We start from the raw sequence: 23,041 nt of genomic DNA on the forward strand, positions 1-23,041 counted from the left end.
CAATTAATCTTGTGACAAATGTTCCGTACACATTATTACTGAAATATTTAACAGGAGAATTCATCTTTACACATATTATCCTCCAGTAAGTGCTAATTGAATGTGGGTAGAGGTCAGCCAAACCCTCAGACCCACTTCATTATCGCCCCGCTTTTCAAGCTCTACTGGGACAAACAAAAAAAGGGAAAGTATAAAATATGTAATTTGACAAGAGACTCACATCTCCGGGAAACACTTTTTTTTATTGTATAAAGAGTTGTAGCCCTAAATTTCTTTCACATAGAGGGAGCTGCAATAGGGTCAAAACAAGGCAGTAACAGCCTGTTCAGGAGTCTCTCTTAGAGTTAGGCCAACTGGACACAGGCGGGACAATGTCCATCTGCCTATAGTCCATTGTTTATAAGACATCTATAGAAAGTCTGACCCTGTGCATCTTCTAGCTGTCTCAGCAGACTCTCCTTTCTTACCAGGGCATTGAGGCTGACACAGCGAGACGTCAGGCCGGCAGAGGACATTGTGTATGTAGGTCACCCAGCGACCTGTGTCGTATCGTGTGACAGCCACAGCGGTCATTGTCCCTGTGCTGTGGTGCCGGCCGCCCAGCGGGAGGTGGGATAGGGATCGGAGTGGACAGACCACGGTGGGGCAGAGCACAGAGGCCCCCAACACGTCAGCATGAACTTTCTCATTTCCTCCCTTAACGACTTTGACATTATCAGGCCAGGCAGTGCAATGTCCAGCCGCATTACTCTCACCAGGCCTACATTATTCATAATGGCTGGAATGGTGAAGGGCTACTGTAAGAGGCAGTGCTAGGGATCACAAGACTGGAGAGACAACATGGTGAAGGGATAGGAGGCAGTGCTAGGGTTCAGATGACTGGAGAGACAACATGGTGAAGGGATAGGAGGCAGTGCTAGGGTTCAGATGACTGGAGAGACAACATGGTGAAGGGATAGGAGGCAGTGCTAGGGTTCAGATGACTGGAGAGACAACATGGTGAAGGGATAGGAGGCAGTGCTAGGGTTCAGATGACTGGAGAGACAACATGGTGAAGGGATAGGAGGCAGTGCTAGGGTTCAGATGACTGGAGAGACAACATGGTGAAGGGATAGGAGGCAGTGCTAGGGTTCAGATGACTGGAGAGACAACATGGTGAAGGGATAGGAGGCAGTGCTAGGGTTCAGATGACTGGAGAGACAACATGGTGAAGGGATAGGAGGCAGTGCTAGGGTTCAGATGACTGGAGAGACAACATGGTGAAGGGATAGGAGGCAGTGCTAGGGTTCAGATGACTGGAGAGAACATGGTGAAGGGATAGGGGGCAGTACTAGGGTACACAACTGGAGAGACATGGTGAAGCAGTTGAAGTAGGTTTCAAATACATTCCTTTTCTGACTGACACTAAACCCCACAATTGTATTATACATTTCTGAAAGACATAACACAATGCAGACTTGTTTACATTTTTGTTATTGAGCAGACACTTATTCAGAGCGACTTACATGAGCTGTTAGGGCTAAGTGCCTTGCTCAAGGGCACAATGAGATTTTCACCTAGCTGGCTCGGGGATTCGAACCAGTGACCTTTCCGTTACTGGCCCAATGCTCTTAACCAGCAGATATTCTGTGTGTGACAAATTAACATATATGGATAAAGAAATCTTAAAATAATAGCTCTAATATGCCCTTTATTCAATATTAATATAAAATCTTATTTAAATTTTCTGCAACAATGACCAAGTTCTCAAACTGTCTTGTCCCTTGAATATAAATGGAAAGACAGTGTTATCTAGTGTTCACAAATGGAAGCACATCTGACAAATTTCTGCACTTTCACAGTATGATACTTTCTTCTCAAAATGATGCATTTAATCAAAAGATAACATAGCATATATCATATGAATACTTGCATTGCTTTACATGGCTCACTCTGTAGGCTTCCTAAAGGCTTTCTATCAGTATGGGATAGAGAGAGGATCTTATCGGTTGTAAGGATGCATTGAGGAGGCAGCCTTGATGTTAGTCTTGATGTTGCATGGCATTTTCCCTGAAAAATAAAATAAACAAATCAGTTACAGAGCAGTCTTTTTCTCAATACCTGAATGGCCTGGTACATTTAAAGTAATTTTTGGTCCAGGACTAGGAATAATCTGTCTGAGAAACCAACTGCCCTTATTATTCAGGTCTATAGAACCTTGAGTTATGGCCTTAAAGTGAATAAAACACTTAAGTGTAGCAAAGCAAGACTCAGGTCTATATGACATTCAGGATCTTCATACCTGGCTGTCCTTGCTGCTGAGGAGCACCAGGCCCCATGCCTTGCTGCTGGCCTGAACCCCCACCGATGGTGACCTGCTGTAAGGTGGGACCTCCGCTCATCATGGGCCCTTGTCCTGTGTGTCCAGGGGCCACAGGACCAGGGGGCCTGCACTTCGAAAGCCCCTTCCCAAATCCCACCGCTGCCACCAGTGCATTGGTGTCAGCAGGGTTGAAAGATGGTTTGTTCTGCCGTATAGCTAAAACAGAGAGTAGAGTGCATAAGTATAAACTCCATAACATGAATTTTAGGTTAGACCGTCTGTACATCTTGAGTACATAAGCATCAATAAACTCCATAACAGTTCTTACGTTAGCTTATCTGTAAATGTTCTCAGGTAAAAAGGGAATCTTGGTTCAATCAGTGTACCTGCACTGTCTGCATCCCTGTCATCGCGAGGATTGTTCAGTTTCTCCAGTAGATTTGAACAGAGCTTGTTCAGTGTCTGGATTTGTTTCTGTTGGGAGAAAAAACAAGGCATTACTTTGTTACACATTGCTTCCAACTTGAGTTGTTGGATAGATAGACTACATGACAAGCACCATTTTACTTGGAATTGTGTCTTCCCACCACACAACATGAGGTTGTGTTCATTAGGGCATATGGAACAAACTGTTATAGTACCGTAACCTCACTCCACAGCTTGAAATGTATGCACAAACGTTCAAACAGTTACGGGTGCTTGAGAGGCAGATGACCCTGTATGAGCCGTTGTACGGCCAGTGTGCCGAGAAAGGGAGGAAGCTCACCTGCTAAGCAAGCACAGTGACGTCCGTCACGCTGGCTTGAAGTGGCTTCAATATTTTATTATCCTTTTCAGCAATGGGTGGATGTATAATTTCACTCAGTAGTATGAAAATGATACAGGTTTCCTTATGTGAACCAGGGAGCTGCTTTCCTCTCAAACTGCGGTATGATTAGATGAAGACCAAGTCGGTTTACCTGTGCCACCTCAGGTCCTATCCGGGCAGCTTCTGCACTCAGTTGTTTCTCCTGCTCCTCCACCTCTGGATCAGGCTTGGTGCGCAGGTGATCCGGCACAATCTCATGGCTGAACACAGGCACGCGTTGCTCTGTCAGTTTCTGGAGAGTGGGGGCAGTGTGTACGGCGGTAAGCAAAGAGTAGGGTATGTGTGTCTGAAAAACTATCCTCCTCTAGCCTGGTTAAACCAGACTCAATGCATTTCTCACCATTGTTTCACTGCCTGAGTACAGCATTCAGTCTGGTTTAACCATGCTAATCCTCATCCACAGAAAAGATACTCACAGCTAGTTCTTCATCCCTGTCTGGAGACAACAGCAGGGGGATGATGATCTGCTGGCGGAAAGATGGCGTCTTCTCATTCCTCAACAGTTTATTGATGGTGTTCAACTGACCGGACAAGAGGGCAAAGTTGTCCAACACAGAGGGCCTATTGTCCAAGTATAGAGAGACAACAACTTCATGAATTAACTATTAGAGTACATTTATTTTCATACAATTATATTAATTTATCCAAATAGGTAACCAAGTCTCGCAATTGCTTTCAGCAATGCCATCCAAAAGCAACACTGGGACCTAGCTAGCTTACTCCAAACGTATCATATGCAATTTATTTATAAAGCCCTTTTTACATCAGCCGATGTCACAAAGTGCTATACAGAAACCTAGTCTAAATCCCCAAACAGCAAACAATGCAGATGTAGAAGCACGGAGGTTAGGAAAACTCCCTAGAATGGAAGGAACCTAGGAAGAAACCAGGCAAACATACGAACTAAAGTTAGCTAACTAATGTTAGTGTTTAGTTCGTCACTTGCTAGGTAGCAGATTGTAACCAGCTAATGTGAGGCTGTCAGCCATCTGGGAACAAAGCAGCTAATTGTCTGACTAGACGATATTTTTAATAGCTAGAACAGCTAAGTTAGTCACTTACCATGTCAGTCGTTCATACTCGTTTTCCAACTTGTAGATGAAACTGTGAAGAGCGTTTTTTAGATGAGCTACGCGGGAAATAAGCGATTCCACGGATGCGTCCAGCAATTTTTCTTCCCGTTGCTTGACAGAAACAAAAAGACAGATTTGATTAATAACGCTTTAACATTTAGGTCTTAGTAAGTCGCTAGCAGTAACTTGGGGCAACGTTAGCTGAATACAAATAAGCATGTCATGCGGTATGAGGAACTGTACTTCATTTAAGACAATTTACTGGTTCAGAATTTAACATTTTGTAGAAAAGCCACCTTACCTGCATTTTTATTAGGGTAGCAAATCTGCCGGCTAGCGAAATAAATATATACCGGAAGTAAATAATGAGTGCAACAGTGGGCATGCTCCGCTCAGAATCATTTTGCTTTATGTTTTAAGTTCCAAACCTTTCTAATTAGCGAGATAACCGTGTGTTACTTTGAGTCGTTATGCCGTGAAATTCTCAATAAAATATTTTATACCACTTATCTGCACTATTTTTCAGAAAGCTGGCATATTGGAATCAAAAGTAGAACTACAAAACCGTTGAAGGCTTAGCTGTTGTACTCCGGTGGAGAGACGAAGACGGAAGCATCCAGGTCACGTGTGGTTTATAACTAAATAAACAAAATACAACAACGACTAGCCTGCAGTCGTGTATGAAAACGAAGTGAAAAGTCATTATACGTCAGCCGGGGCCTGCAGATACCCACGGACTTTCATAGAATCCGCTAACGTTAGTTATGCCATACAAGGCATGGCAGACAAACAGGACAATGAGGTAATTTACTGAGGTTCATGTTTTTGTAACTCTGAGTTGCCACTAGCTTGTTAAACAAAATAACTTCTCCAATTAATTTCAAACAGTCAGCACAGTAACTTGAGCTAGGGGTGTTGCAAAGCGCTCACGCCTGAACTGACCTAGCAGATTAACTCCACTCCATGGTGAAGGAAGTGGAGTTTAGTCCGCTAGAAGTGAGCATACCAAAGATGTGCCGTGTATTTGCTGTCAAATACAAGGGACAATTACAACAACTAGGTAGCCATATCAAACGTATCTTATGCATTAGCTTGACAGGCCATATAAAGCTATAGACCGGTTGTTTTGCCAGTGTCTTGCGTCACATGAGTCGAATTGGGATCAGATTGCTGCTCATTTAGCTTTGTCACCCACCTTATGGCATATGATACTGTCAGGAAGACTTCACACAGAATATGCAAATTAATTTAATGTAGTTTAATGTGATTAAGCCGTGTTGTGACAAGTCAAGTATCTTGCTAATATGTAGGCTATTAAACCACATTACTGAACAAAGGACACAGAGTCCTTCCCTTGCAGACCAGATAATTGATTATTTTAGTTCATGAGGATGTCAAAGTTAATCAATATGTTGGCAGAAGCAGGGTCCAGGACAACATCCTGACTCTTCTCAAAGGGCTCTGTCATTTTGTTCACGAGACAACACCAAATGTTCTAATTCTTATTCTTTGTCTTGTTCTTTTTCAGGTGGAGGAGGCAGACCAGGTGTACCTGCTGATGAAGGAGGAGTACCGTATCTCACGCAACGTACGTCTGGCCTGGTTTCTGGGCAAGCTCAATCAGGTCATCTGGCCGGTCCCAAAGTCTGAACTGGTGGGTTAACTAGCTCTACTGGAGGAGATGTAGCTAGACTTTTGTGCTGTCGCTCTAATGATAACGACTATAAGTGTTGGCAAAACAGCGTAAACAGATCTGCGACCAGCCCAGAAATCATGTAGTAACCAAAAAGTGTTAAACAAATCAAAATATATTTTATGAGATTCTTCAAAGTAGCCACACTTTGCCTCAATGACAGCTTTGCAAACTCTTGGCATTCTCTCAGCCAGCTTCACCTGGAATGCTTTTCCAACAGTCTTAAATTGTTCCCACATATGCTGAGCACTTGGCTGCTTTTTCTTCACTCTGCGGTCCAACTCATCCCAAACCATCTCAATTGGGTTGAGGTAGGGTGATTGTGGAGGCCAGGTCATCTGATGCAGCACTCCATCACTCTCCTTGGTAAAATAGCCCTTACACAGCCTGGAGGTGTGTTGGGTCATTTTCCTGTTGAAAAAGAAATGATCGTCCCACTAAGCACAAACCAGATGGGATGGCGAATCGCTTCAGAATGCTGTGGTAGCCATGCAGGATATGTGTGACTTGAATAAATCAAATGCGGTAAAACCGCATGTGGTTTTACCGCAACAGAGTAGCGGTGGGAAACAAACAAAAGTCGCCACATCTCTCACAAAAACGGATAAATAATGAAATCACAGATAACTAAAAGTGAGCAGGAGAACTTATAAATTGGCTACAATAATTACGACTTCTCAAGCACCAAATTGAGTAAATGTCTGATTTTCATTGTAAGCCTATTCCAGTACTTGAATTTCTGAGCTCAGGATTCAATTTCAAGAAGCCTACTTCAAGCCCCTTGTATTGTTTAAAATTGCAGGTGTAACCAGGGGTGAAAGTAAGGTGGTACGGTCCATTACAGCGTCCCTGCAAAATAAATAGTGGGGGTACGCCGTACTGGTAAAACATGAGCCTAATCACAAAAATGAAAACAAAATGTCAAATCTATAGGCTATTGCACCACTATTTATCATTACCGCATGCCAGAGGCATGATGAATTTGCGAATGGACTTGAAAACAGGTGGTATAACCTACACGACAAAATGTGGTGGTTCGACGAGAACACTGACATTTTGCCAAGGCAGAGATGAGTGGTCGACAATGAGACGTGCGCGGACAGCAGTGGAGGCATAAATTCTGTGAAAGATGTCGCTTTCTATTCACCACTGTTTGGATGTAGGAAATATGTTGTGAGTGGATGAATGTGCATGGGTAGCCTAGTAAAGGAGGCCTTTGAAGTGATTGTTTGACAATCAGATGAAAACGTCATGACTGGTAGTGTTTATGCCACAATAAAAGGTAATACATTTAAAAAAATGAAATGACAAATCTTTACGACTAGGTCCTATTGAATAGGGATTATTTATGTCATTCCATGATTAGGCCCATAAAAAGTGTTGTACCGGGAAGAAATTCAATCTACTTTCACCCCTGGGTGTAACATAAAAACCAAAATGTATATGTCATGTTATTTCATTACCAGATAATATTGTGAATAAATCCACTAGGCTATGTAACTTGTTGTCATTATATCCAGAATAATTAATAGGAATAGTGTTGGGTGTTGCACAATAGTGTATCCTACACAATTGTGTAGAGTAAACTCTGTCCAATCTGAGGCTAAAAAACATATGAAAACGTGAACTCATTACCTTGATGCTTTCTCTGTTAAATCTTACGAGACCCTGCTGTAAATCAAGCAACCAACCCATGAACATCAATTCGCTAGGGATATTAGATCCAACCTGGATCCAGGCACAACTGTCTTCACCGTCATAAAAAATGAGACACCAAAATATTCTAGACATTCCTCACCAACATTGTTTTACAGCACTTGGGCTGTTGCATCGCTTGAGCTATCACAACAGCTGTTCTTCACTTGACAGTCATTCAGAAAATTCCTTCCTGGATCAGATGATGTGTGAAAATATGGCATAATTAAACAGCTCGACACCAAATGGGCATCCAAAAAGTATAATGCATAATTATGGAAGAGTCAATCAATCAAATGTATTTAAAAGCCCATTTTACATCAGCAGATGCTTATATAGAAACCCAGCCTAAAACCCCAAAGAGCAAGGAAAAACTCCTTAGAAAGGTAGGAACTTAGGGCCTGGTTCCTCTCTAGGTTTCTTCCTGAGGAGTGGCCAGTCCTCTTCTGGCTGTGCCGGGTGGACAAAAGAGTACGTGGCCATTAATGCCAGATTTGTTTTTTAAGATGTTCATTGATGACCAGCAGGGTCAAATAATGATCAAAATGGTTGTAGAGGGTGCAACAGGTCAGCACCTCAGGAGTAAATGTCAGTTGGCTTTTCATAGCCAAGCATTTGGAGGTTTAGACGGCAGATGCGGTGGAGGGAGAGAGTGTCGAAACAGCAGGTCCGGGACAAGTTAGCATGTCCGGTGAACAGGTCAGGGTTCCATAGCCGCAGGCAGAACAGCAGAAACTGGATCAGGGACGGTGACAGCCAGGAGTCGTCAGGCCATGTAGTCCTGAGGCATGGTCCTAGGGCTCTGGTCCTCCACGAGGGGAGAGAGCAAGAGAGAGATGGGAGAATGCGAGGGAGCATACTTGAGATCACACAGATACCAGACAAGACAGGAGAATTTCACCAGATAGGACAGATTGACCCCAGACTCCCGGCACATAGACTATTTCATTTCATTCATGTTATAAATGCAAATCAATTTCTAACATTTTTAACATGTGTTTTTCAGGATTTTTTTGTTGTTATTCTGTCTCTCACTGTTCAAATAAACCTGCCATTTAAAATGATAGACTGATAATTTCTTTGTCAGTGGACAAACGTACAAAATCAGCAGGGGATCAAATACTTTTTTCCCTCACTGTACCTTATTTAGATAAGTATTCAGACCCTTTGCTATGAGACTCAAAACAGCTCAGGTGAATCCTTTTTCCATTGATCACCCTTGATGTTTCTACTACTTGATTGGAGTCCACCTGTGGTAAATTCAATTGATTGGACCTGATTTGGAAAGGCACACACGAATCTATATAAGGTCCCACAGTTGACAGTGCATGTCAGAGCAAAAACTAAGCCGTGAGGTCGAAGGAATTGTCCTTAGAGCTCCGAGAGAGGATTGTTGATGGACAGATCTGGGGAAGGGTACCAAAACATTTTTGCAGGATTTAAGGTCCGCAAGAACACAGTCCTCAATCATTCTTAAGTTTGAAGCCACCAAAACTCTTGAGCTGGCTGGCTGGCTGGCCAAACTGAGCAATCGGGGGAGAAGGGCCTTGGTCAGGGAGGTGACCAAGTACGCGAAGGTCACTCTGACAGAGCTCTAGAGTTCCTCTGTGGAGATGGGAGAACCTTCCAGAAGGACAACAATCTCTGCAGCAAATCCACCAATCAGGCTTTTATGGTAGAGTGGCCAGATGGAAGCCACCCCTCAGTAAAAGGCACATGACAGCTGACTTGGAGTTTGCCAAAAGGTATCTGAAGGACTCTCAGACCATGAGAAAAAAGATTGAACTCTTTGGCCTGAAGGCCAAGCGTCATGTCTGGAGGAAACCTGGTACCAACCCTACGGTGAAGAGGAGAGGATCTGCAGAGAAGAATGGGAGAAACTCCCCAAATACAGGTGTGTCAAGCTTGTAGCGTCATACCCAATAACACTCAAGGCTGTAATCACTGCCAAAGGTGCTTCAACAAAGTACTGAATAAAGGGTCTGAATACTTTTGTATTTGTGATATTTCATTTTTTTTTATTTGTAATACTTTTACAATCATTTCGAAAAATCCGGATTTCTTTGTCATTATGGGCTATTGTGTGTAGATTGATGAGGGGAAAAAACTATTTCATGCATTTTAGAATACGGCTGTAACATCAAAGTGGAAAAAGTCAAGGGGTCTGAATACTTTAAGAATGCACTGTATGTATGGCAGGACCAAATTGGAGAGATGGGTAGGAGCAAGTCCATCTAGGATAGCAGTAAACCTTGAAGCAGCCCTAGCCTTAACATGAAGCCAGTGTAGAGAGGCTAGCACTGAAGTAATATGATCAAACTTTTTGGTTCTAGTCAAGATTCTAGCAGCTGTATTTAGCACTAGCTGAAATGTATTTACTGCTTTATCTGGGTAGCAGGAGAGTAGAGCATTGCAGTAGTCTAATCTAGAAGTGACAAAAGCATGGATGAGCTTTTCTGCATAATTTTTTGACAAAAAGTTAGAGATTTTTACGAAGATGATATACAGTATGTTTGTCAAGAAGAGAGATCTAAGCAGACTAACACCGAGGTCCTTCAGATTTATTTGAGATGGCTGTACAACCATTGAGATTAATTATCAGATTGAACAGCACATCTCTTTGTTAAAAAGGCTTTAAATGAACTCGTGAATTTTATTGAATGTTCCCCCCTTATATCCCCCCTATTTTCCCCCTTATATCTTAATGTAATGACATGAAAAAAAAATGGCAGATTATTATCAATGATTTATCAACGGCTGGAACAAGTTGTCCAAGCACAGGAAATCCTCACTGTTACCGTAATAAGACCAACATACTGAATTTGTATCACTGTCAATGCTGACAATTTTTTAAGTTGCTTTGGATAAAACGTAGCATCTGTTAAATGACCATATTTCCATAGGGTTATTGATGATTGTTGTGGTTCCACCTCCCGTGTAGCTGAACTCTGAGAATGAGCTGGACCTGCTCAGCATCCTGCCCAAGGGATGGCAGCCAGACTTCTCCCCCTCCACCCTGCCCTACCTGCTGGTACCCTCCACCCGGGTCACCTTCCTATCCCGCAGGTACCGCTTCATCATCGAGCTGGACCTCAGCCCCTCCACTGGCATTGTGGTAAGTAAAGTGGCTTCTTCACAAAGATATCTAGCACTACACAATATACCTGGCTAAACAGTATGACCACCAGATCATTGCCCTAACTGTAAGTATCTCTGGATAAGAGCGTCTGCTAAATGACCAGAATGTAAAATATAAATGTAGCACCAGATCCAAATTATGTGTGCTTTATAAGTATTTAACAATCTATGAAGAAATACTTTTATTGTGTGGATACTTTTTTTGGGGCAATAATTAGGCTAACAACAATGGAAGTTTACAATCCCTTGTGACAATCATGGCTGCATATCACTTTCATAACACTGCTATTTTGCTAGATTGTCAAGAGCAGACCATATCAAGCTACTAATTGTTCTTCCTCCTGATCTGTTGTTTGATGTGTTAACTACATCAGGTTAGTTTTGCCCATAGAAATCAAATTACTAGAAAAGACATCCCCAATGTTCAGTGATGGGTAGACCGGTGTACATATTGAGTGTGCTCATGAGTGTTCCAGTTAAACTGGGGCTTCTTCCCTTATAGTAATTCCATGTGCACTACTACTGTTTTTTAAAGAAAAGCACATTTTTTTTTGTTGTCCATTTTTAAAATAACATCCATTTGGTCAGAAATACAGTGTAGACGTTGTAAATGACTATTGTAGCTGGAAATGGCAGATTTTTAATGGAATATCTACGTAGGCGTACAGAGGCCCATTTTCAGCAACCATCCCTCTTGTGTTCCAATGGCACGTTGTGTTAGCTAATCCAAGTTTATCATTTTAAAAGGCTAATTGAGCATTAGAAAACAATTTTGCAATTCTGTTAGCACAGCTAAAAACTGTTCTTCTGATTAAAGAAGCAATATAACTGGCCATTTTTTTTAGACTAGTTAAGTATCTGGAGCATCTGCATTTGTGGGTTCGATTACAGGCTCAAAATGGGCAGAAACAAAGAACTTTCTTCTGAAACTCGTCAGTCTATTCTTGTTCTGAGAAATGAAGGCTGTTCCATGCGAGAAATTGCCAAGAAACTGAAGATCTCGTACAACACTGTGTACTACTCCCTTCACAGAACAGCGCAAACTGGCTCTAACCAGAAAAGAAAGAGGAGTGGGAGGCCCAGGTGCACAACTGAGCAAGAGGCGACTCCGGGATGCTGGCCTTCTAGGCAGAGTTCCTCTGTCTAGTGTCTGTGTTCTTTTCCCCATCTTAATCTTGTATTTTTATTGACCAGTCTGATATATGGCTTTTTCTTTGCAATTCTGCCTAGAAGGTCAGCATCCCGGAGTTGCATCTTCACTGTTGATGTTGAGACTGGTGTTTTGCGGGTACTACACTGCTCAAAAAAATAAAGGGAACACTTAAACAACACATCCTAGATCTGAATGAAAGAAATAATCTTATTAAATACTTTTTTCTTTACATAGTTGAATGTGCTGACAACAAAATCACACAAAAATAATCAATGGAAATCCAATTTATCAACCCATGGAGGTCTGGATTTGGAGTCGCACTCAAAATTAAAGTGGAAAACCACACTACAGGCTGATCCAACTTTGATGTAATGTCCTTAAAACAAGTCAAAATGAGGCTCAGTAGTGTGTGTGGCCTCCACGTGCCTGTATGACCTCCCTACAAAGTCTGGGCATGCTCCTGATGAGGTGGCGGATGGTCTCCTGAGGGATCTCCTCCCAGACCTGGACTAAAGCATCTGCCAACTCCTGGACAGTCTGTGGTGCAACGTGGCATTGGTGGATGGAGCGAGACATGGTGTCCCAGATGTGCTCAATTGGATTCAGGTTTGGGGAATGGGCGGGCCAGTCCATAGCATCAATGCCTTCCTCTTGCAGGAACTGCTGACACACTCCAGCCACATGAGGTCTAGCATTGTCTTGCATTAGGAGGAACCCAGGGCCAACCGCACCAGCATATGGTCTCACAAGGGGTCTGAGGATCTCATCTCGGTACCTAATGGCAGTCAGGCTACCTCTGGCGAGCACATGGAGGGCTGTGCGGCCCCCCGAAGAAATGCCAGCCCACACCATGACTGACCCACCGCCAAACCAGTCATGCTGGAGGATGTTGCAGGCAGCAGAACGTTCTCCACGGCGTCTCAAGACTCTGTCACGTCTGTCACATGTGCTCAGTGTGAACCTGCTCAGTGTGAACCAGATGAAAATCTGTGAAGAGCACAGGGCGCCAGTGGCGAATTTGCCAACCTTGGTGTTCTCTGGCAAATGCCAAACGTCCTGCACGGTGTTGGGCTGTAACCACAACCCCCACCTGTGGACATCGGGCCCTCATACCACCCTCATGGAGTCTGTTTCTGACCGTTTGAGCAGACACATGCACATTTGTGGCCTGCTGGAGGTCATTTTGCAGGGCTCTGGCAGTGCTCCTCCTGCTCCTCCTTGCAGAAAGGCGGAGGTAGCAGTCCTGCTGCTGGGTTGTTGCCCTCCTACGGCCTCCTCCACGTCTCCTGATGTACTGGCCTGTCTCCTGGTAGCGCCTCCATGCTCTGGACACTACGCTGACAGACACAGCAAACCTTCTTGCCACAGCTCGCATTGATGTGCCATCCTGCATGAGCTGCACTACCTGAGCCACTTGTGTGGGTTGTAGACTCCGTCTCATGCTACCACTAGAGTGAAAGCACCGCCAGCATTCAAAAGTGACCAAAACATCAGCCAGGAAGCATAGGAACTGAGAAGTGGTCTGTGGTCACCACCTGCTGAACCACTCCTTTATTGGGGGTGACTTGCTTATTGCCTATAATTTCCACCTGTTGTCTATTCCATTTGCACAACAGCATGTGAAATGTATTGTCAATCAGTGTTGCTTCCTAAGTGGACAGTTTGATTTCACAGACGTGTGATTGACTTGGAGTTACATTGTGTTGTTTAAGTGTTCCCTTTATTTTTTTGAGCAGTGTGCACCGGGGCCTCCCACTCCTCTTTCTATTCTGGTTATCTTCCGGCGCCGACAGAGATGGCCGCCTCGCTTCGCGTTCCTAGGAAACTATGCAGTATTTTGTTTTTTTTTGGTGTTATTTCTTACATGGTTACCCCAGGAAATCTTAGGTTTTATTTCATACAGTCGGGAGGAACTATTGGATATAAGAGCAACGTCAATTCCCCAACATTACGACCAGGAATACGACTTTCCCGAAGCAGATCCTCTGTTTGGTCCACCACCCAGGACAATGGATCGGATCCCAGCCGGCGACCCAAAACAACGGCTCCGCAGAAGGGGCAGACGGAGCAGTCTTCTAGTCAGGCTCTGTAGACGGGCACATCACGCACCACTCCCGAGCATACTACTCGCCAATGTCCAGTCTCTTGACAACAAGGTAGACGAAATCCGAGCAAGGGTTGCCTTCCAGAGAGACATCAGCGATTGTAACGTTCTTTGTTTCACGGAAACATGGCTCACTCGAGACACGCTATCGAAGTCGGTACAGCCACCTGCTTTCTTCACACATCGCGCCGACAGAAACAAGCATCTCTCTGGTAAGAAGGGCGGGGGTGTATGCCTTATGATTAACGAGACGTCGCGTGATCATAACAACATACAGGAACTCAAGTCCTTTTGTTCACCTGACCTAGAATTCCTTACAATCAAATGCCAACCGCATTATCTACCAAGAGAATTCTCTTCGATCATAATCACAGTTGTGAATATTCCCCCCCCTCTCAAGCAGACACATCGACCGCCCTGAAGGAACTTCATTTGACTCTATGTAAACTGGAAACCACATATCCTGAGGCTGCATTTATTGTAGCTGGGGATTTTAATAAAACTAATCTCAAAACAAAACTCCCTAAATTTTATCAGCATATTTATTGCGCGACCCGGGCTGGCAAAACCCTGGATCATTGTTATTCTAACTTTCGGAAAAGCTGACCACGACTCCATTTTGTTGCTCCCAGCCTATAGACAGAAACTAAAACGAGAAGCACCCGTGCTCAGGTCTGTTCCATGCTTCAAGATTGCTTCGATCACGTGGACTGGGATATGTTCCTCATAGCGTCGGACAACATTGATGAATACGCTGATTCGGTGAGTGAGTTTATTAGCAAGTGCATCGGTGATGTTGTACCCACAGCGTATATTAAAACATTCCCCAACCAGAAACCGTGGATTGATGGCAGCATTCGCGCAAAACTGAAAGCGCAAACCACCGCTTTTAATCAGGGCAAGGTGACCGGAAACATGACCGAATACAAACAGTGTAGCTATTCCCTCCGTAAGGCAATCAAACAAGCTAAGCGTCAGTATAGAGACAAAGTAGAGTCGCAATTCAACAGCTCAGACACAAGAGGTATGTGGCAGGGTCTACAGTCAATCATGGACTACAAAAGAAAAACCAGCCCCGTCGCGGACCACGATGTCTTGCTCCCAGACAAACTAAGCAACTTCTTTGCTCGCTTTGAGGACAATACAGTGCCACTGACACGGCCCGCTACCAAAACCTGCGTGCTCTCCTTCACTGCAGCCAACGTGATTAAAACATTTAAACGCGTTAATTCTCGCAAGGCTGCAGGCCCAGACGGCATCCCAGCCGCGTCCTCAGAGCATGCTCAGACCAGCTGGCTGGTGTGTTTACGGACATATTCAATCAATCCTTATCCCAGTCTGCTGTTCCCACATGCTTCAAGAGGGCCAACCATTGTTCCTGTTCCCAAGAAAGCTAAGGTAACTGAGCTAAATGACTACCGCCCCGTAGCACTCACTTCTGTCATCATGAAGTGCTTTGAGAGACTAGTCTAAGACCATATCACCTCCACCCTACCTGACACCCTAAACCCACTCCATTTTGCTTACCGCCCCAATAGGTCCACAGACGACACAATCACGCTGCACACTGCCCTAACCCATCTGGACAAGAGGAATACCTATGTAAGAATGCTGTTCATCGTCTACAGCTCAGCATTTAACACCATAGTACCCTCAACTCATCATTAAGCTCGAGACCCTGGGTCTCGACCCCCACCCTGTGCAACTGGGTCCTGGACTTCCTGACGGGCCGCCGCCAGATGGTGAGGGTTGGTAACAACATCTCCAGCCCGCTGATCCTCAACACTGGGGCCCCACAAGGGTGCGTTCTCAGCCCTCTCCTGTACTCCCTGTTCACCCATGACTGTGTGGCCATGCACGCCTCCAACTCAATCATCAAGTTTGCAGACGACACTACAGTGGCAGGCTTCATTACCAACAACGACGAGACGGCCTACAGGGAGGAGGTGAGGGCCTCGGAGTGTGGTGTCAGGAAAATAACCTCACACTCAATGTCACCAAAACAAAGGAGATGATCGTGGACTTTAGGAAACAGCAGAGGGAGCAGCCCCCTATCCACATCGACGGGACAGTAGTGGAGAAGGTGGAAAGTTTTTAAGTTCCTCGGCGTACACATCACGGACAAACTGAAATGGTCCACCCACACAGACAGCGTGGTGAAGAAGGCGCTGCATCGCCTCTTCAACCTCAGGAGGCTGAAGAAATTCAGCTTGTCACCAAAAACACTCACAAACTTTTAGATGCACAATCGAGAGCATCCTGTCGGGCTGTATCACCGCCTGGTACGGCAACTGTTCCGCCCACAACCGCAAGGCTCTCCAGAGGGTAGTGAGGTCTGCACAACGCATCACCGGGGGCAAACTACCTGCCCTCCAGGACACCTACACCACCCGAGTCACAGGAAGGCCAAAAAGATCATCAAGGACAACAACCACCCGAGCCACTGCCTGTTCACCCCGCTATCATCCAGAAGGCGAGGTCAGTGCAGGTGCATCAAAGCTGGGACCAAAAAACAGCTTCTATCTCAAGGACATCAGACTGTTAAACAGCCATCACTAACATTGAGGGGCCGCTGCCAACATACTGACTCAACTCTAGCCACTTTAATAATGGAAAATGTATGTCATAATTGTATCACTAGCCACTTTAAACAATGCCACTTTATATAATGTTTACATACCCTACATTACTCATCTCATATGTATATACTGTACTCTATACCATCTACTGCATCTTGCCTATGCCGTTCGGCCATCACTCATTCATATATTTTTATGTACATATTCTTATTCATTCCTTTACACGTGTGTGTGTGTGTGTGTGTATAAGGTAGCTGTTGTGAAATTGTTAGATTACTTGTTAGATATTACTGCATGGTCGGAACTAAAGCACAAGCATATACGAGATCTTTAGTTTCTTGGCTATTTATTGCATGCAATAACTTTATTTCTCAGAACAAGATTAGACTGACGAGTAAGCGTGTAATCGAACCCACAAATGCTGATGCTCCAGATACTCAACTAGTCTAAAGAAGGCCAGTTTTATTGCTTCTTTAATCAGAACAACAGTTTTCAGCTGTGCTAACAGAATTGCAAAAGGGTTTTCTAATGATCAATTAGCCTTTTAAAATGATAAACTTGGATTAGCTAACACAATGTGCCATTGGAACACAGGAGTGCTGTTGGCTGATAATGGCCCTCTGTATTCTTCCTATGTAGGTATTCCATTAAAAATCTGCCGTTTCCAGCTGCTACAATAGTAATTTACAACATTAACAATGTTTACCCTATATTTCTGATCAATTTTATGTTATTTTAATGGACAAAAAATTAGCTTTTCTTTCAAAAACAAGGACATTTAAGTGACCGCTAACTTTTGAACAGTAGTGTAAATGTTTTCCCTTTGTTCACAGGATGACAGCACAGGGGAGATTATATTTGACGAGGTGTTCCATGCCTTGTCACGATGCTTAGCTGGACTGGTCCGACCCTTCAAAGTTCCAGGCACAGATCTGTTATTTCAGCCGGAAATCTACATCACTATCCTGGCTTATTCCTCCATCATTGGGCTCAATACACACCAGGTGATCATAATAATAGTGTTCATATCAATATTAATGTGTTTATTGTTTAGTTAATCTTCTTTGTCAAGCTTCTTATCGTATGTAGTGGATCTTTCTTAGACCATTCTTGTTGATTGAATGATGGAAAGACTTTGGCCGCCTTCTTCATGTGCAGTAGACAATGCCACCACATTGATGGTTGGACACTCACCGAGCAGTTGAAACAATAACAAAGCGTTCTCCATGTTTCTGTAAAAATACTGAGGGGTGTGGCTGGAGAAATGCAACCACTCTCAAATGCATAGATGGCGCTATGGGTGCAAGGACCGACCATCCGTGTTTTAAGGCTATATAGTGTTTGTTTACATGATCCTTTCTGGGTTTTGATGGGGTATGACAGTTGAACTATGCTCATGAGGCATGTATAAGTTATATTCTTCAAGAATCAATGGGTGCATATCTTTAATTTATAAGTCCAAAAATGTATGTAGCAACTGCAGATTGTCCCTTTAAGGGAAAGGAAACTGTACTGTACATTTTAGTTATATGTGCCTCTAATCTCATGAGACTGTTGTGTCTGCTCTGCTGTGTAGGTGCTGGTGCAGGGTTGTCAGCTGGATCGTACAGACCTGGACAGTTTCCTACACCAGATCTATCAGCAGCTTCGGTCAGTGGAGAACAGCATAGCAGAGGTCCTACAACATCATCACGGTCATCTTCAACAGCAGCATGACCTTTTGCAGCAGCACGACCACCTTCAGCAGCCTGACCAGGCAAGGGAATGCATGCTTATTACAGTACTGTGACCACCACTTGAACTAGTGACAACTTTTAGGTCCTCTATCAATCTTTTTTCACTTGACCAGAACCAAACAGTGCCTTCAGAAAGTATTCACACCCCTTGACTTATTCCACATTTTGTTGTTACAGCCTGAATTTAACATCGATTAAATTGAGATGTTTTGTCACTGGCCTACACACAATACTCCATAATGTAAAAGTGGAATTATGTTTTCAGAAATGTATACTAATTAATAAAAAATGAAAAGCTGAAATGTCTTCAGTTAATAAGTATTGTTATGGCAAAATCAGAACCTAAATCGGGAGTAAAAATGTGCTTAAAAAATCACATAAGTTGCATGGACTCTGTGTGCAATAATAGTGTTCAACAGGATTTTTTTAATGACTACCTCATCTCTGTACCCCACACATACAAGTATCTATAAGATCCCTCAGTCGAGCAGTGAATTTCAATCACAAAGACCAGGGAGGCTTTCTAATGCCTTGCAAAGAAGAGCACCTATTGGTAGATGGGTCAAAAAAAAGCAGACATTAACCATGGTCAAGTTATTAATTACACTTTGGATGATGTATCAATAAACCCAGTCACTACCAAGATACAGGCGTCCTTCCTAACTCATTTGCCGGAGAGGAAGGAAACCGCTCAGGGATTTCACAATGAGGCCAATGGTGACTTTAAAACGGTCACAGAATTGAATGGCTGTGACAGGAGAAAACTGAGGATGGATCAACAACATTGTAATTACTCCACAATACTAACCTGATTGACAGAGTGAAAAGAAGGAAGCCTGTACAGAATACAAATATTCCAAAACATGCATCATGTTTGCAACAATGCAGTAAAGTAATATTGCAAAAAATGTGGCAAAGCAATTCACTTTTTGTCCTGAAATACAAAGTGTTATTATTGGGGCAAATCCAATACAACACATTACTGAGTACCACTCTCCATATTTTCAAGCATAGTGGTGGCTGCATCATGTTATGGGTCTTGAAAAATAGGGGTAGAGAATTGAAAGACCATGAATGTAATAAGAAACCTTAGGTGCTGGCTTAAGACTGATAGTAACCACTACAGAATGTCAGGTCAGAACAAGGATTAGGCAGATGTCCAGTTTAAGGGGAGTTTAATGGAAGAAGATGTCCACATACATCACACACACATCTGACCACTCATGGTTCAGATAACTGAGAATCATGTCCAGTGAGAACTGACATTTAACTATGTGGTCGTTTTAGATGCACGCACAATTAAACATCAGACATACAGGGATTAAGTCCGCAGGAGAAAAAGTTCAGCAGGAGGGAAACTGGGGAGGTGCTCATCAGGATGGGGAAAGCATGTTTTCTGACCACACAGCGTGCTGGGGTCATAGACTAACTGAAACTGAAGTCCCGGGAATCAAGGCCACTGATAGGCTGAATGAAATGCGGTGTTAAGTATTTGGCGTGACCTTGACCAATAAGACACTAACAAAAGTGGGGGTCTTCTAAATGGGAGACTAAGCTGCCCGACTAGAACTAACCAGAAGGGATGGCTAGAATCAGCTGGCTGCTTTAACAGGTATGCTAAAGCAAAGGGAAAATCCTAGAGGAAAACCTGGTTCAATTTGCTTTCCATCAGACACTGGGAGATGAATTCACCTTTCAGCAGGACAATAATCTAAAACACAAGGCCAAATCTACACTGGAGTTGCTTACCAAGATGCCGACTTTCAGTTTTGACTTACATCTATGGCAAAACCTTGAAATGGTTGTCTAGCAATGATCAACAACTAATTTGACAGCGGTTGAAGAATAAAAAAAAAAAAAAGAATAATGAGCAAATATTGCACAATCCAGGTTAGAGACTTACCCAGAAAGACTCACAGCTGTAATCACTGCCAAAGGTGCTTCTACAAAGTATTGACTCGGGTGTGAATACCTGTGTTAATGAGATATTTCTGAATTTAATTTTCAATACATTTGCAAACATTCCTAAAAATATGTTTTGACTTTGTCGTTATGGTGTATTAAGCAGTGCTTCATTTGAGCCGGATCCTGCTAGAACCACATCCGGGGCCCCTCTGAGTTGACTTTGTTCATTCAGACACCTTCTTTCTCGGATCCGGTACCTCTCGCGGCATTATTTATAAATTATTTCACTGTTTGCAAATACATATATTTAATTTTTTACGTTTTACCCATTTTTCTCCCCAATTTCATGATATCCAATTGGTAGTTAGTCTTGTCTCATCGCTGCAACTCCCATATGGACTTCGTGAGAGGTGAAGGTCAAAACACGACCCTGCCAAGCCGCACTGCTTCTTGACACTGCTCGCCTAACCCGGAAGCCAGCCGCACCAATGTGTCAGAGAAAACACTGTACAACTGGCGCCCGAAGTCAGCGTGCATGTGCCTGGCCCGCCACAAGGAGTCGCTAGAGTCCGATGGGACAAGGACATCCCGGCCAGCTAAACCTTACCCGGACAACTCTGGCCCAATTGTGCGTCGCTTCATGGGTCTCTCGGTCGCTGCCAGCTGCAACACAGCCTGGGATCAAACCCGGGTCTGTAGTGACGCCTCAAGCACTGCGATGCAGTGCCTTAGATTGCTGCGCCACTCGTGAGGCCCTGTTTGCTTTTCTTAAAATTTTTATAGTGCGAACAGTGAAACAATGAATAAATAATGCCGCAAGAGGTACTGTTAAATTAAGTTGGCTCCTCGTTATTTCTCCTGCCCCACCATCATGTAAAAGTGTGGTGATCCTTCTGTGTAATCATCCTATCCTGCCACACTGATTAAACTAGCAAAAGAGTGGGTGGAATGTACAGTTACATCCTCTGCCTCAGTTGTAAAAAAGAAAAAAAACGAAGAGCCATCAGAAAAAAGGTTTTTGAACATGCACGAATCAAGGCGCATTTTGAGTGTTATCTTCCCAACCTCCTTAGGAGGCTAAACATCACAGCCACAGGCCCGCTCATAGCTTTGAGCAAGAAATTGACTGTCAGGAGTTAAGTGGACTTGATACGGGGATAGTCATTGTGGGAGGTTAATGTGAATATGTGCATCATATTATCACATAGGCAGGAGGCCTACATATTCTCATGTGTGTTCTGCTGTAGCCTATATTGATTTATTTGATTTGAAGTTATCTTCCGATATTGTGATATTTGTTCTACTGCTACATGATGTCTGGTAAGCCCCACAGCTGACTATGTGTGTATATGGCGGGTGTTCTGCAGTGATGTCTAAAAACGTTGCTGTACATTGATGTCTAGAAAATTAGGCTATAAGAAATTCAGACTTGTTTAAGCCCTGCAGCTATACTCAAGTATGTGGGGGAAAATGCTTTGAATTAATCAGCACCTTGGAGAGTGCTGTCCGTTTCACCACCATAGATAGTAGGCTACTTGGCTGTTTACTCTGTCTGCTGTGCTGCTATGTTGTTTGACACTTTTTTTTTCTTTTTTTTTCTCAATGTGTTCTGGTATCTCAGAGCCACCTGGATAACCTTCCATTTTCAGGTTGATCTCAGTTGATCATTCATTTGCTCTCTCATAGTTTGATGGGCCAATCCCGTGCCCTGGGTTCGGCAGTGACATGATCATGGAGGAGGTGCCTGTGAGGAAACATGGCGTTTCCATGGTGACTGCAGACGTAGGGCTGGTCAGCATGGTGCGACAGGGCATCCTAGCTCTACAGCTGTTGCCCCCCAACTCCATTGCAGGTTGGTTTAGACCGTCCATACTTACTGCATTTCTCTGTTCAATCGAACAATCAAGGTTGGTTTTCCACACTGTGCCTATTTGTCTTTGAAAGCCTAGCTTTTTACCACTGCTCCCTAGGGAAGAATGCCATTTGTTTCAGTCAGTTTTACCTGCCTTAACCTGAGCTGATCCTGTTTTGTTGTAACCCATTAAACCTAACTCTCAATCAAACTTCTCCAGGTGTAATCATAATTACAGATGGGGTGACCAGTGTGCCTGACGTGGCTGTGTGTGAGACCCTTCTGAACCAGCTCAGGAGTGGAACCATCACCTGCTCCTTCATTCAGGTACTGAAACATACCACAACATAGCCCAGTGGGTCAAACTGCTGTGTATATTCAGTGTACATTACAACATACGGACACACCATTAGAGCTGCTGTCTACTGTGGGTTATTGTGGATTATTGTATCTTCTCAACTGAGGCAGACAACGAGCCTGGAATCCAAACTGAGTCCATGCTCTGTTTTTTATTTATTTATTTTATTTCACCTTTATTTAACCAGGTAGGCAAGTTGAGAACAAGTTCTCATTTACAATTGCGACCTGGCCAAGATAAAGCAAAGCAGTTCGACAACATACAAAAACACAGAGTTACACATGGAGTAAAACAACATACAATCAATGATACAGTAGACAGAAATAAGACTATATACAATGTGAGCAAATGATGTGAGATAAGGGAGGTAAAGGCAAAAAAAGGCCATGGTGGCAAAGTAAATAAAGTATAGCAAGTAAAACACTGGAATGGTAGAATTATAATTTGAAGAAAGTTCAAAGTTAAAATATAAATAATATGGTGCAAAGGACCAAAATAATAAATAAAATAAATAAATACAGTAGGGGAAGAGGTAGTAGTTTGGGCTAAATTATAGATGGGCTATGTACAGGTGCAGTGATCTGG

General features: G+C 43.5%; 2 protein-coding genes across 2 annotated transcripts in view; one reads left to right on the forward strand and one right to left on the reverse strand.

The window, feature by feature from the left end:
* Window positions 1-223: 223 nt before the first annotated feature.
* LOC106560335 (mediator of RNA polymerase II transcription subunit 8) lies at window positions 224-4,793 on the reverse strand. The gene is made up of 7 exons (XM_014123153.3): window positions 4,545-4,793; window positions 4,233-4,354; window positions 3,587-3,731; window positions 3,262-3,402; window positions 2,689-2,776; window positions 2,282-2,518; window positions 224-2,049 (listed from the first exon to the last, which is right to left on the reverse strand). Exons 1-7 carry the CDS (start codon window positions 4,626-4,628, stop codon window positions 1,982-1,984), a joined length of 885 nt encoding a protein of 294 aa, XP_013978628.1. The 5' UTR covers window positions 4,629-4,793; the 3' UTR covers window positions 224-1,981.
* Window positions 4,794-4,856: 63 nt separating this feature from the next.
* LOC106560333 (KICSTOR complex protein SZT2) overlaps window positions 4,857-23,041 on the forward strand; it is a 188,366-nt gene continuing 170,181 nt past the window's right edge. The window contains 7 exon segments of the mRNA XM_082956975.1: window positions 4,857-5,045; window positions 5,772-5,897; window positions 10,573-10,746; window positions 17,439-17,609; window positions 18,182-18,361; window positions 21,933-22,098; window positions 22,319-22,425. Of these exon segments, the coding sequence (XP_082813101.1) occupies window positions 5,022-5,045; window positions 5,772-5,897; window positions 10,573-10,746; window positions 17,439-17,609; window positions 18,182-18,361; window positions 21,933-22,098; window positions 22,319-22,425 (948 nt within the window). The 5' untranslated portion in view covers window positions 4,857-5,021.

This window comes from Salmo salar, chromosome 10, assembly GCF_965601325.2.
Source record: "Salmo salar chromosome 10, fSalSal1, whole genome shotgun sequence".
Taxonomy (NCBI): Eukaryota; Metazoa; Chordata; class Actinopteri; order Salmoniformes; family Salmonidae; genus Salmo; species Salmo salar.

Bases quoted from the DNA above. Each gene is read 5' to 3' on its own strand.
- LOC106560335 (XM_014123153.3), bottom strand. From the start codon at position 4,628: ATGCCCACTGTTGCACTCATTATTTACTTCCGGTATATATTTATTTCG. The intron at 4,355-4,544 runs GTAAGGTGGCTT...GTTTCTGTCAAG, and splicing joins CTACCCTAATAAAAATGCAG to CAACGGGAAGAAAAATTGCT. The intron at 2,050-2,281 runs GTATGAAGATCC...TTTATTTTTCAG, and splicing joins TCAGCAGCAAGGACAGCCAG to GGAAAATGCCATGCAACATC.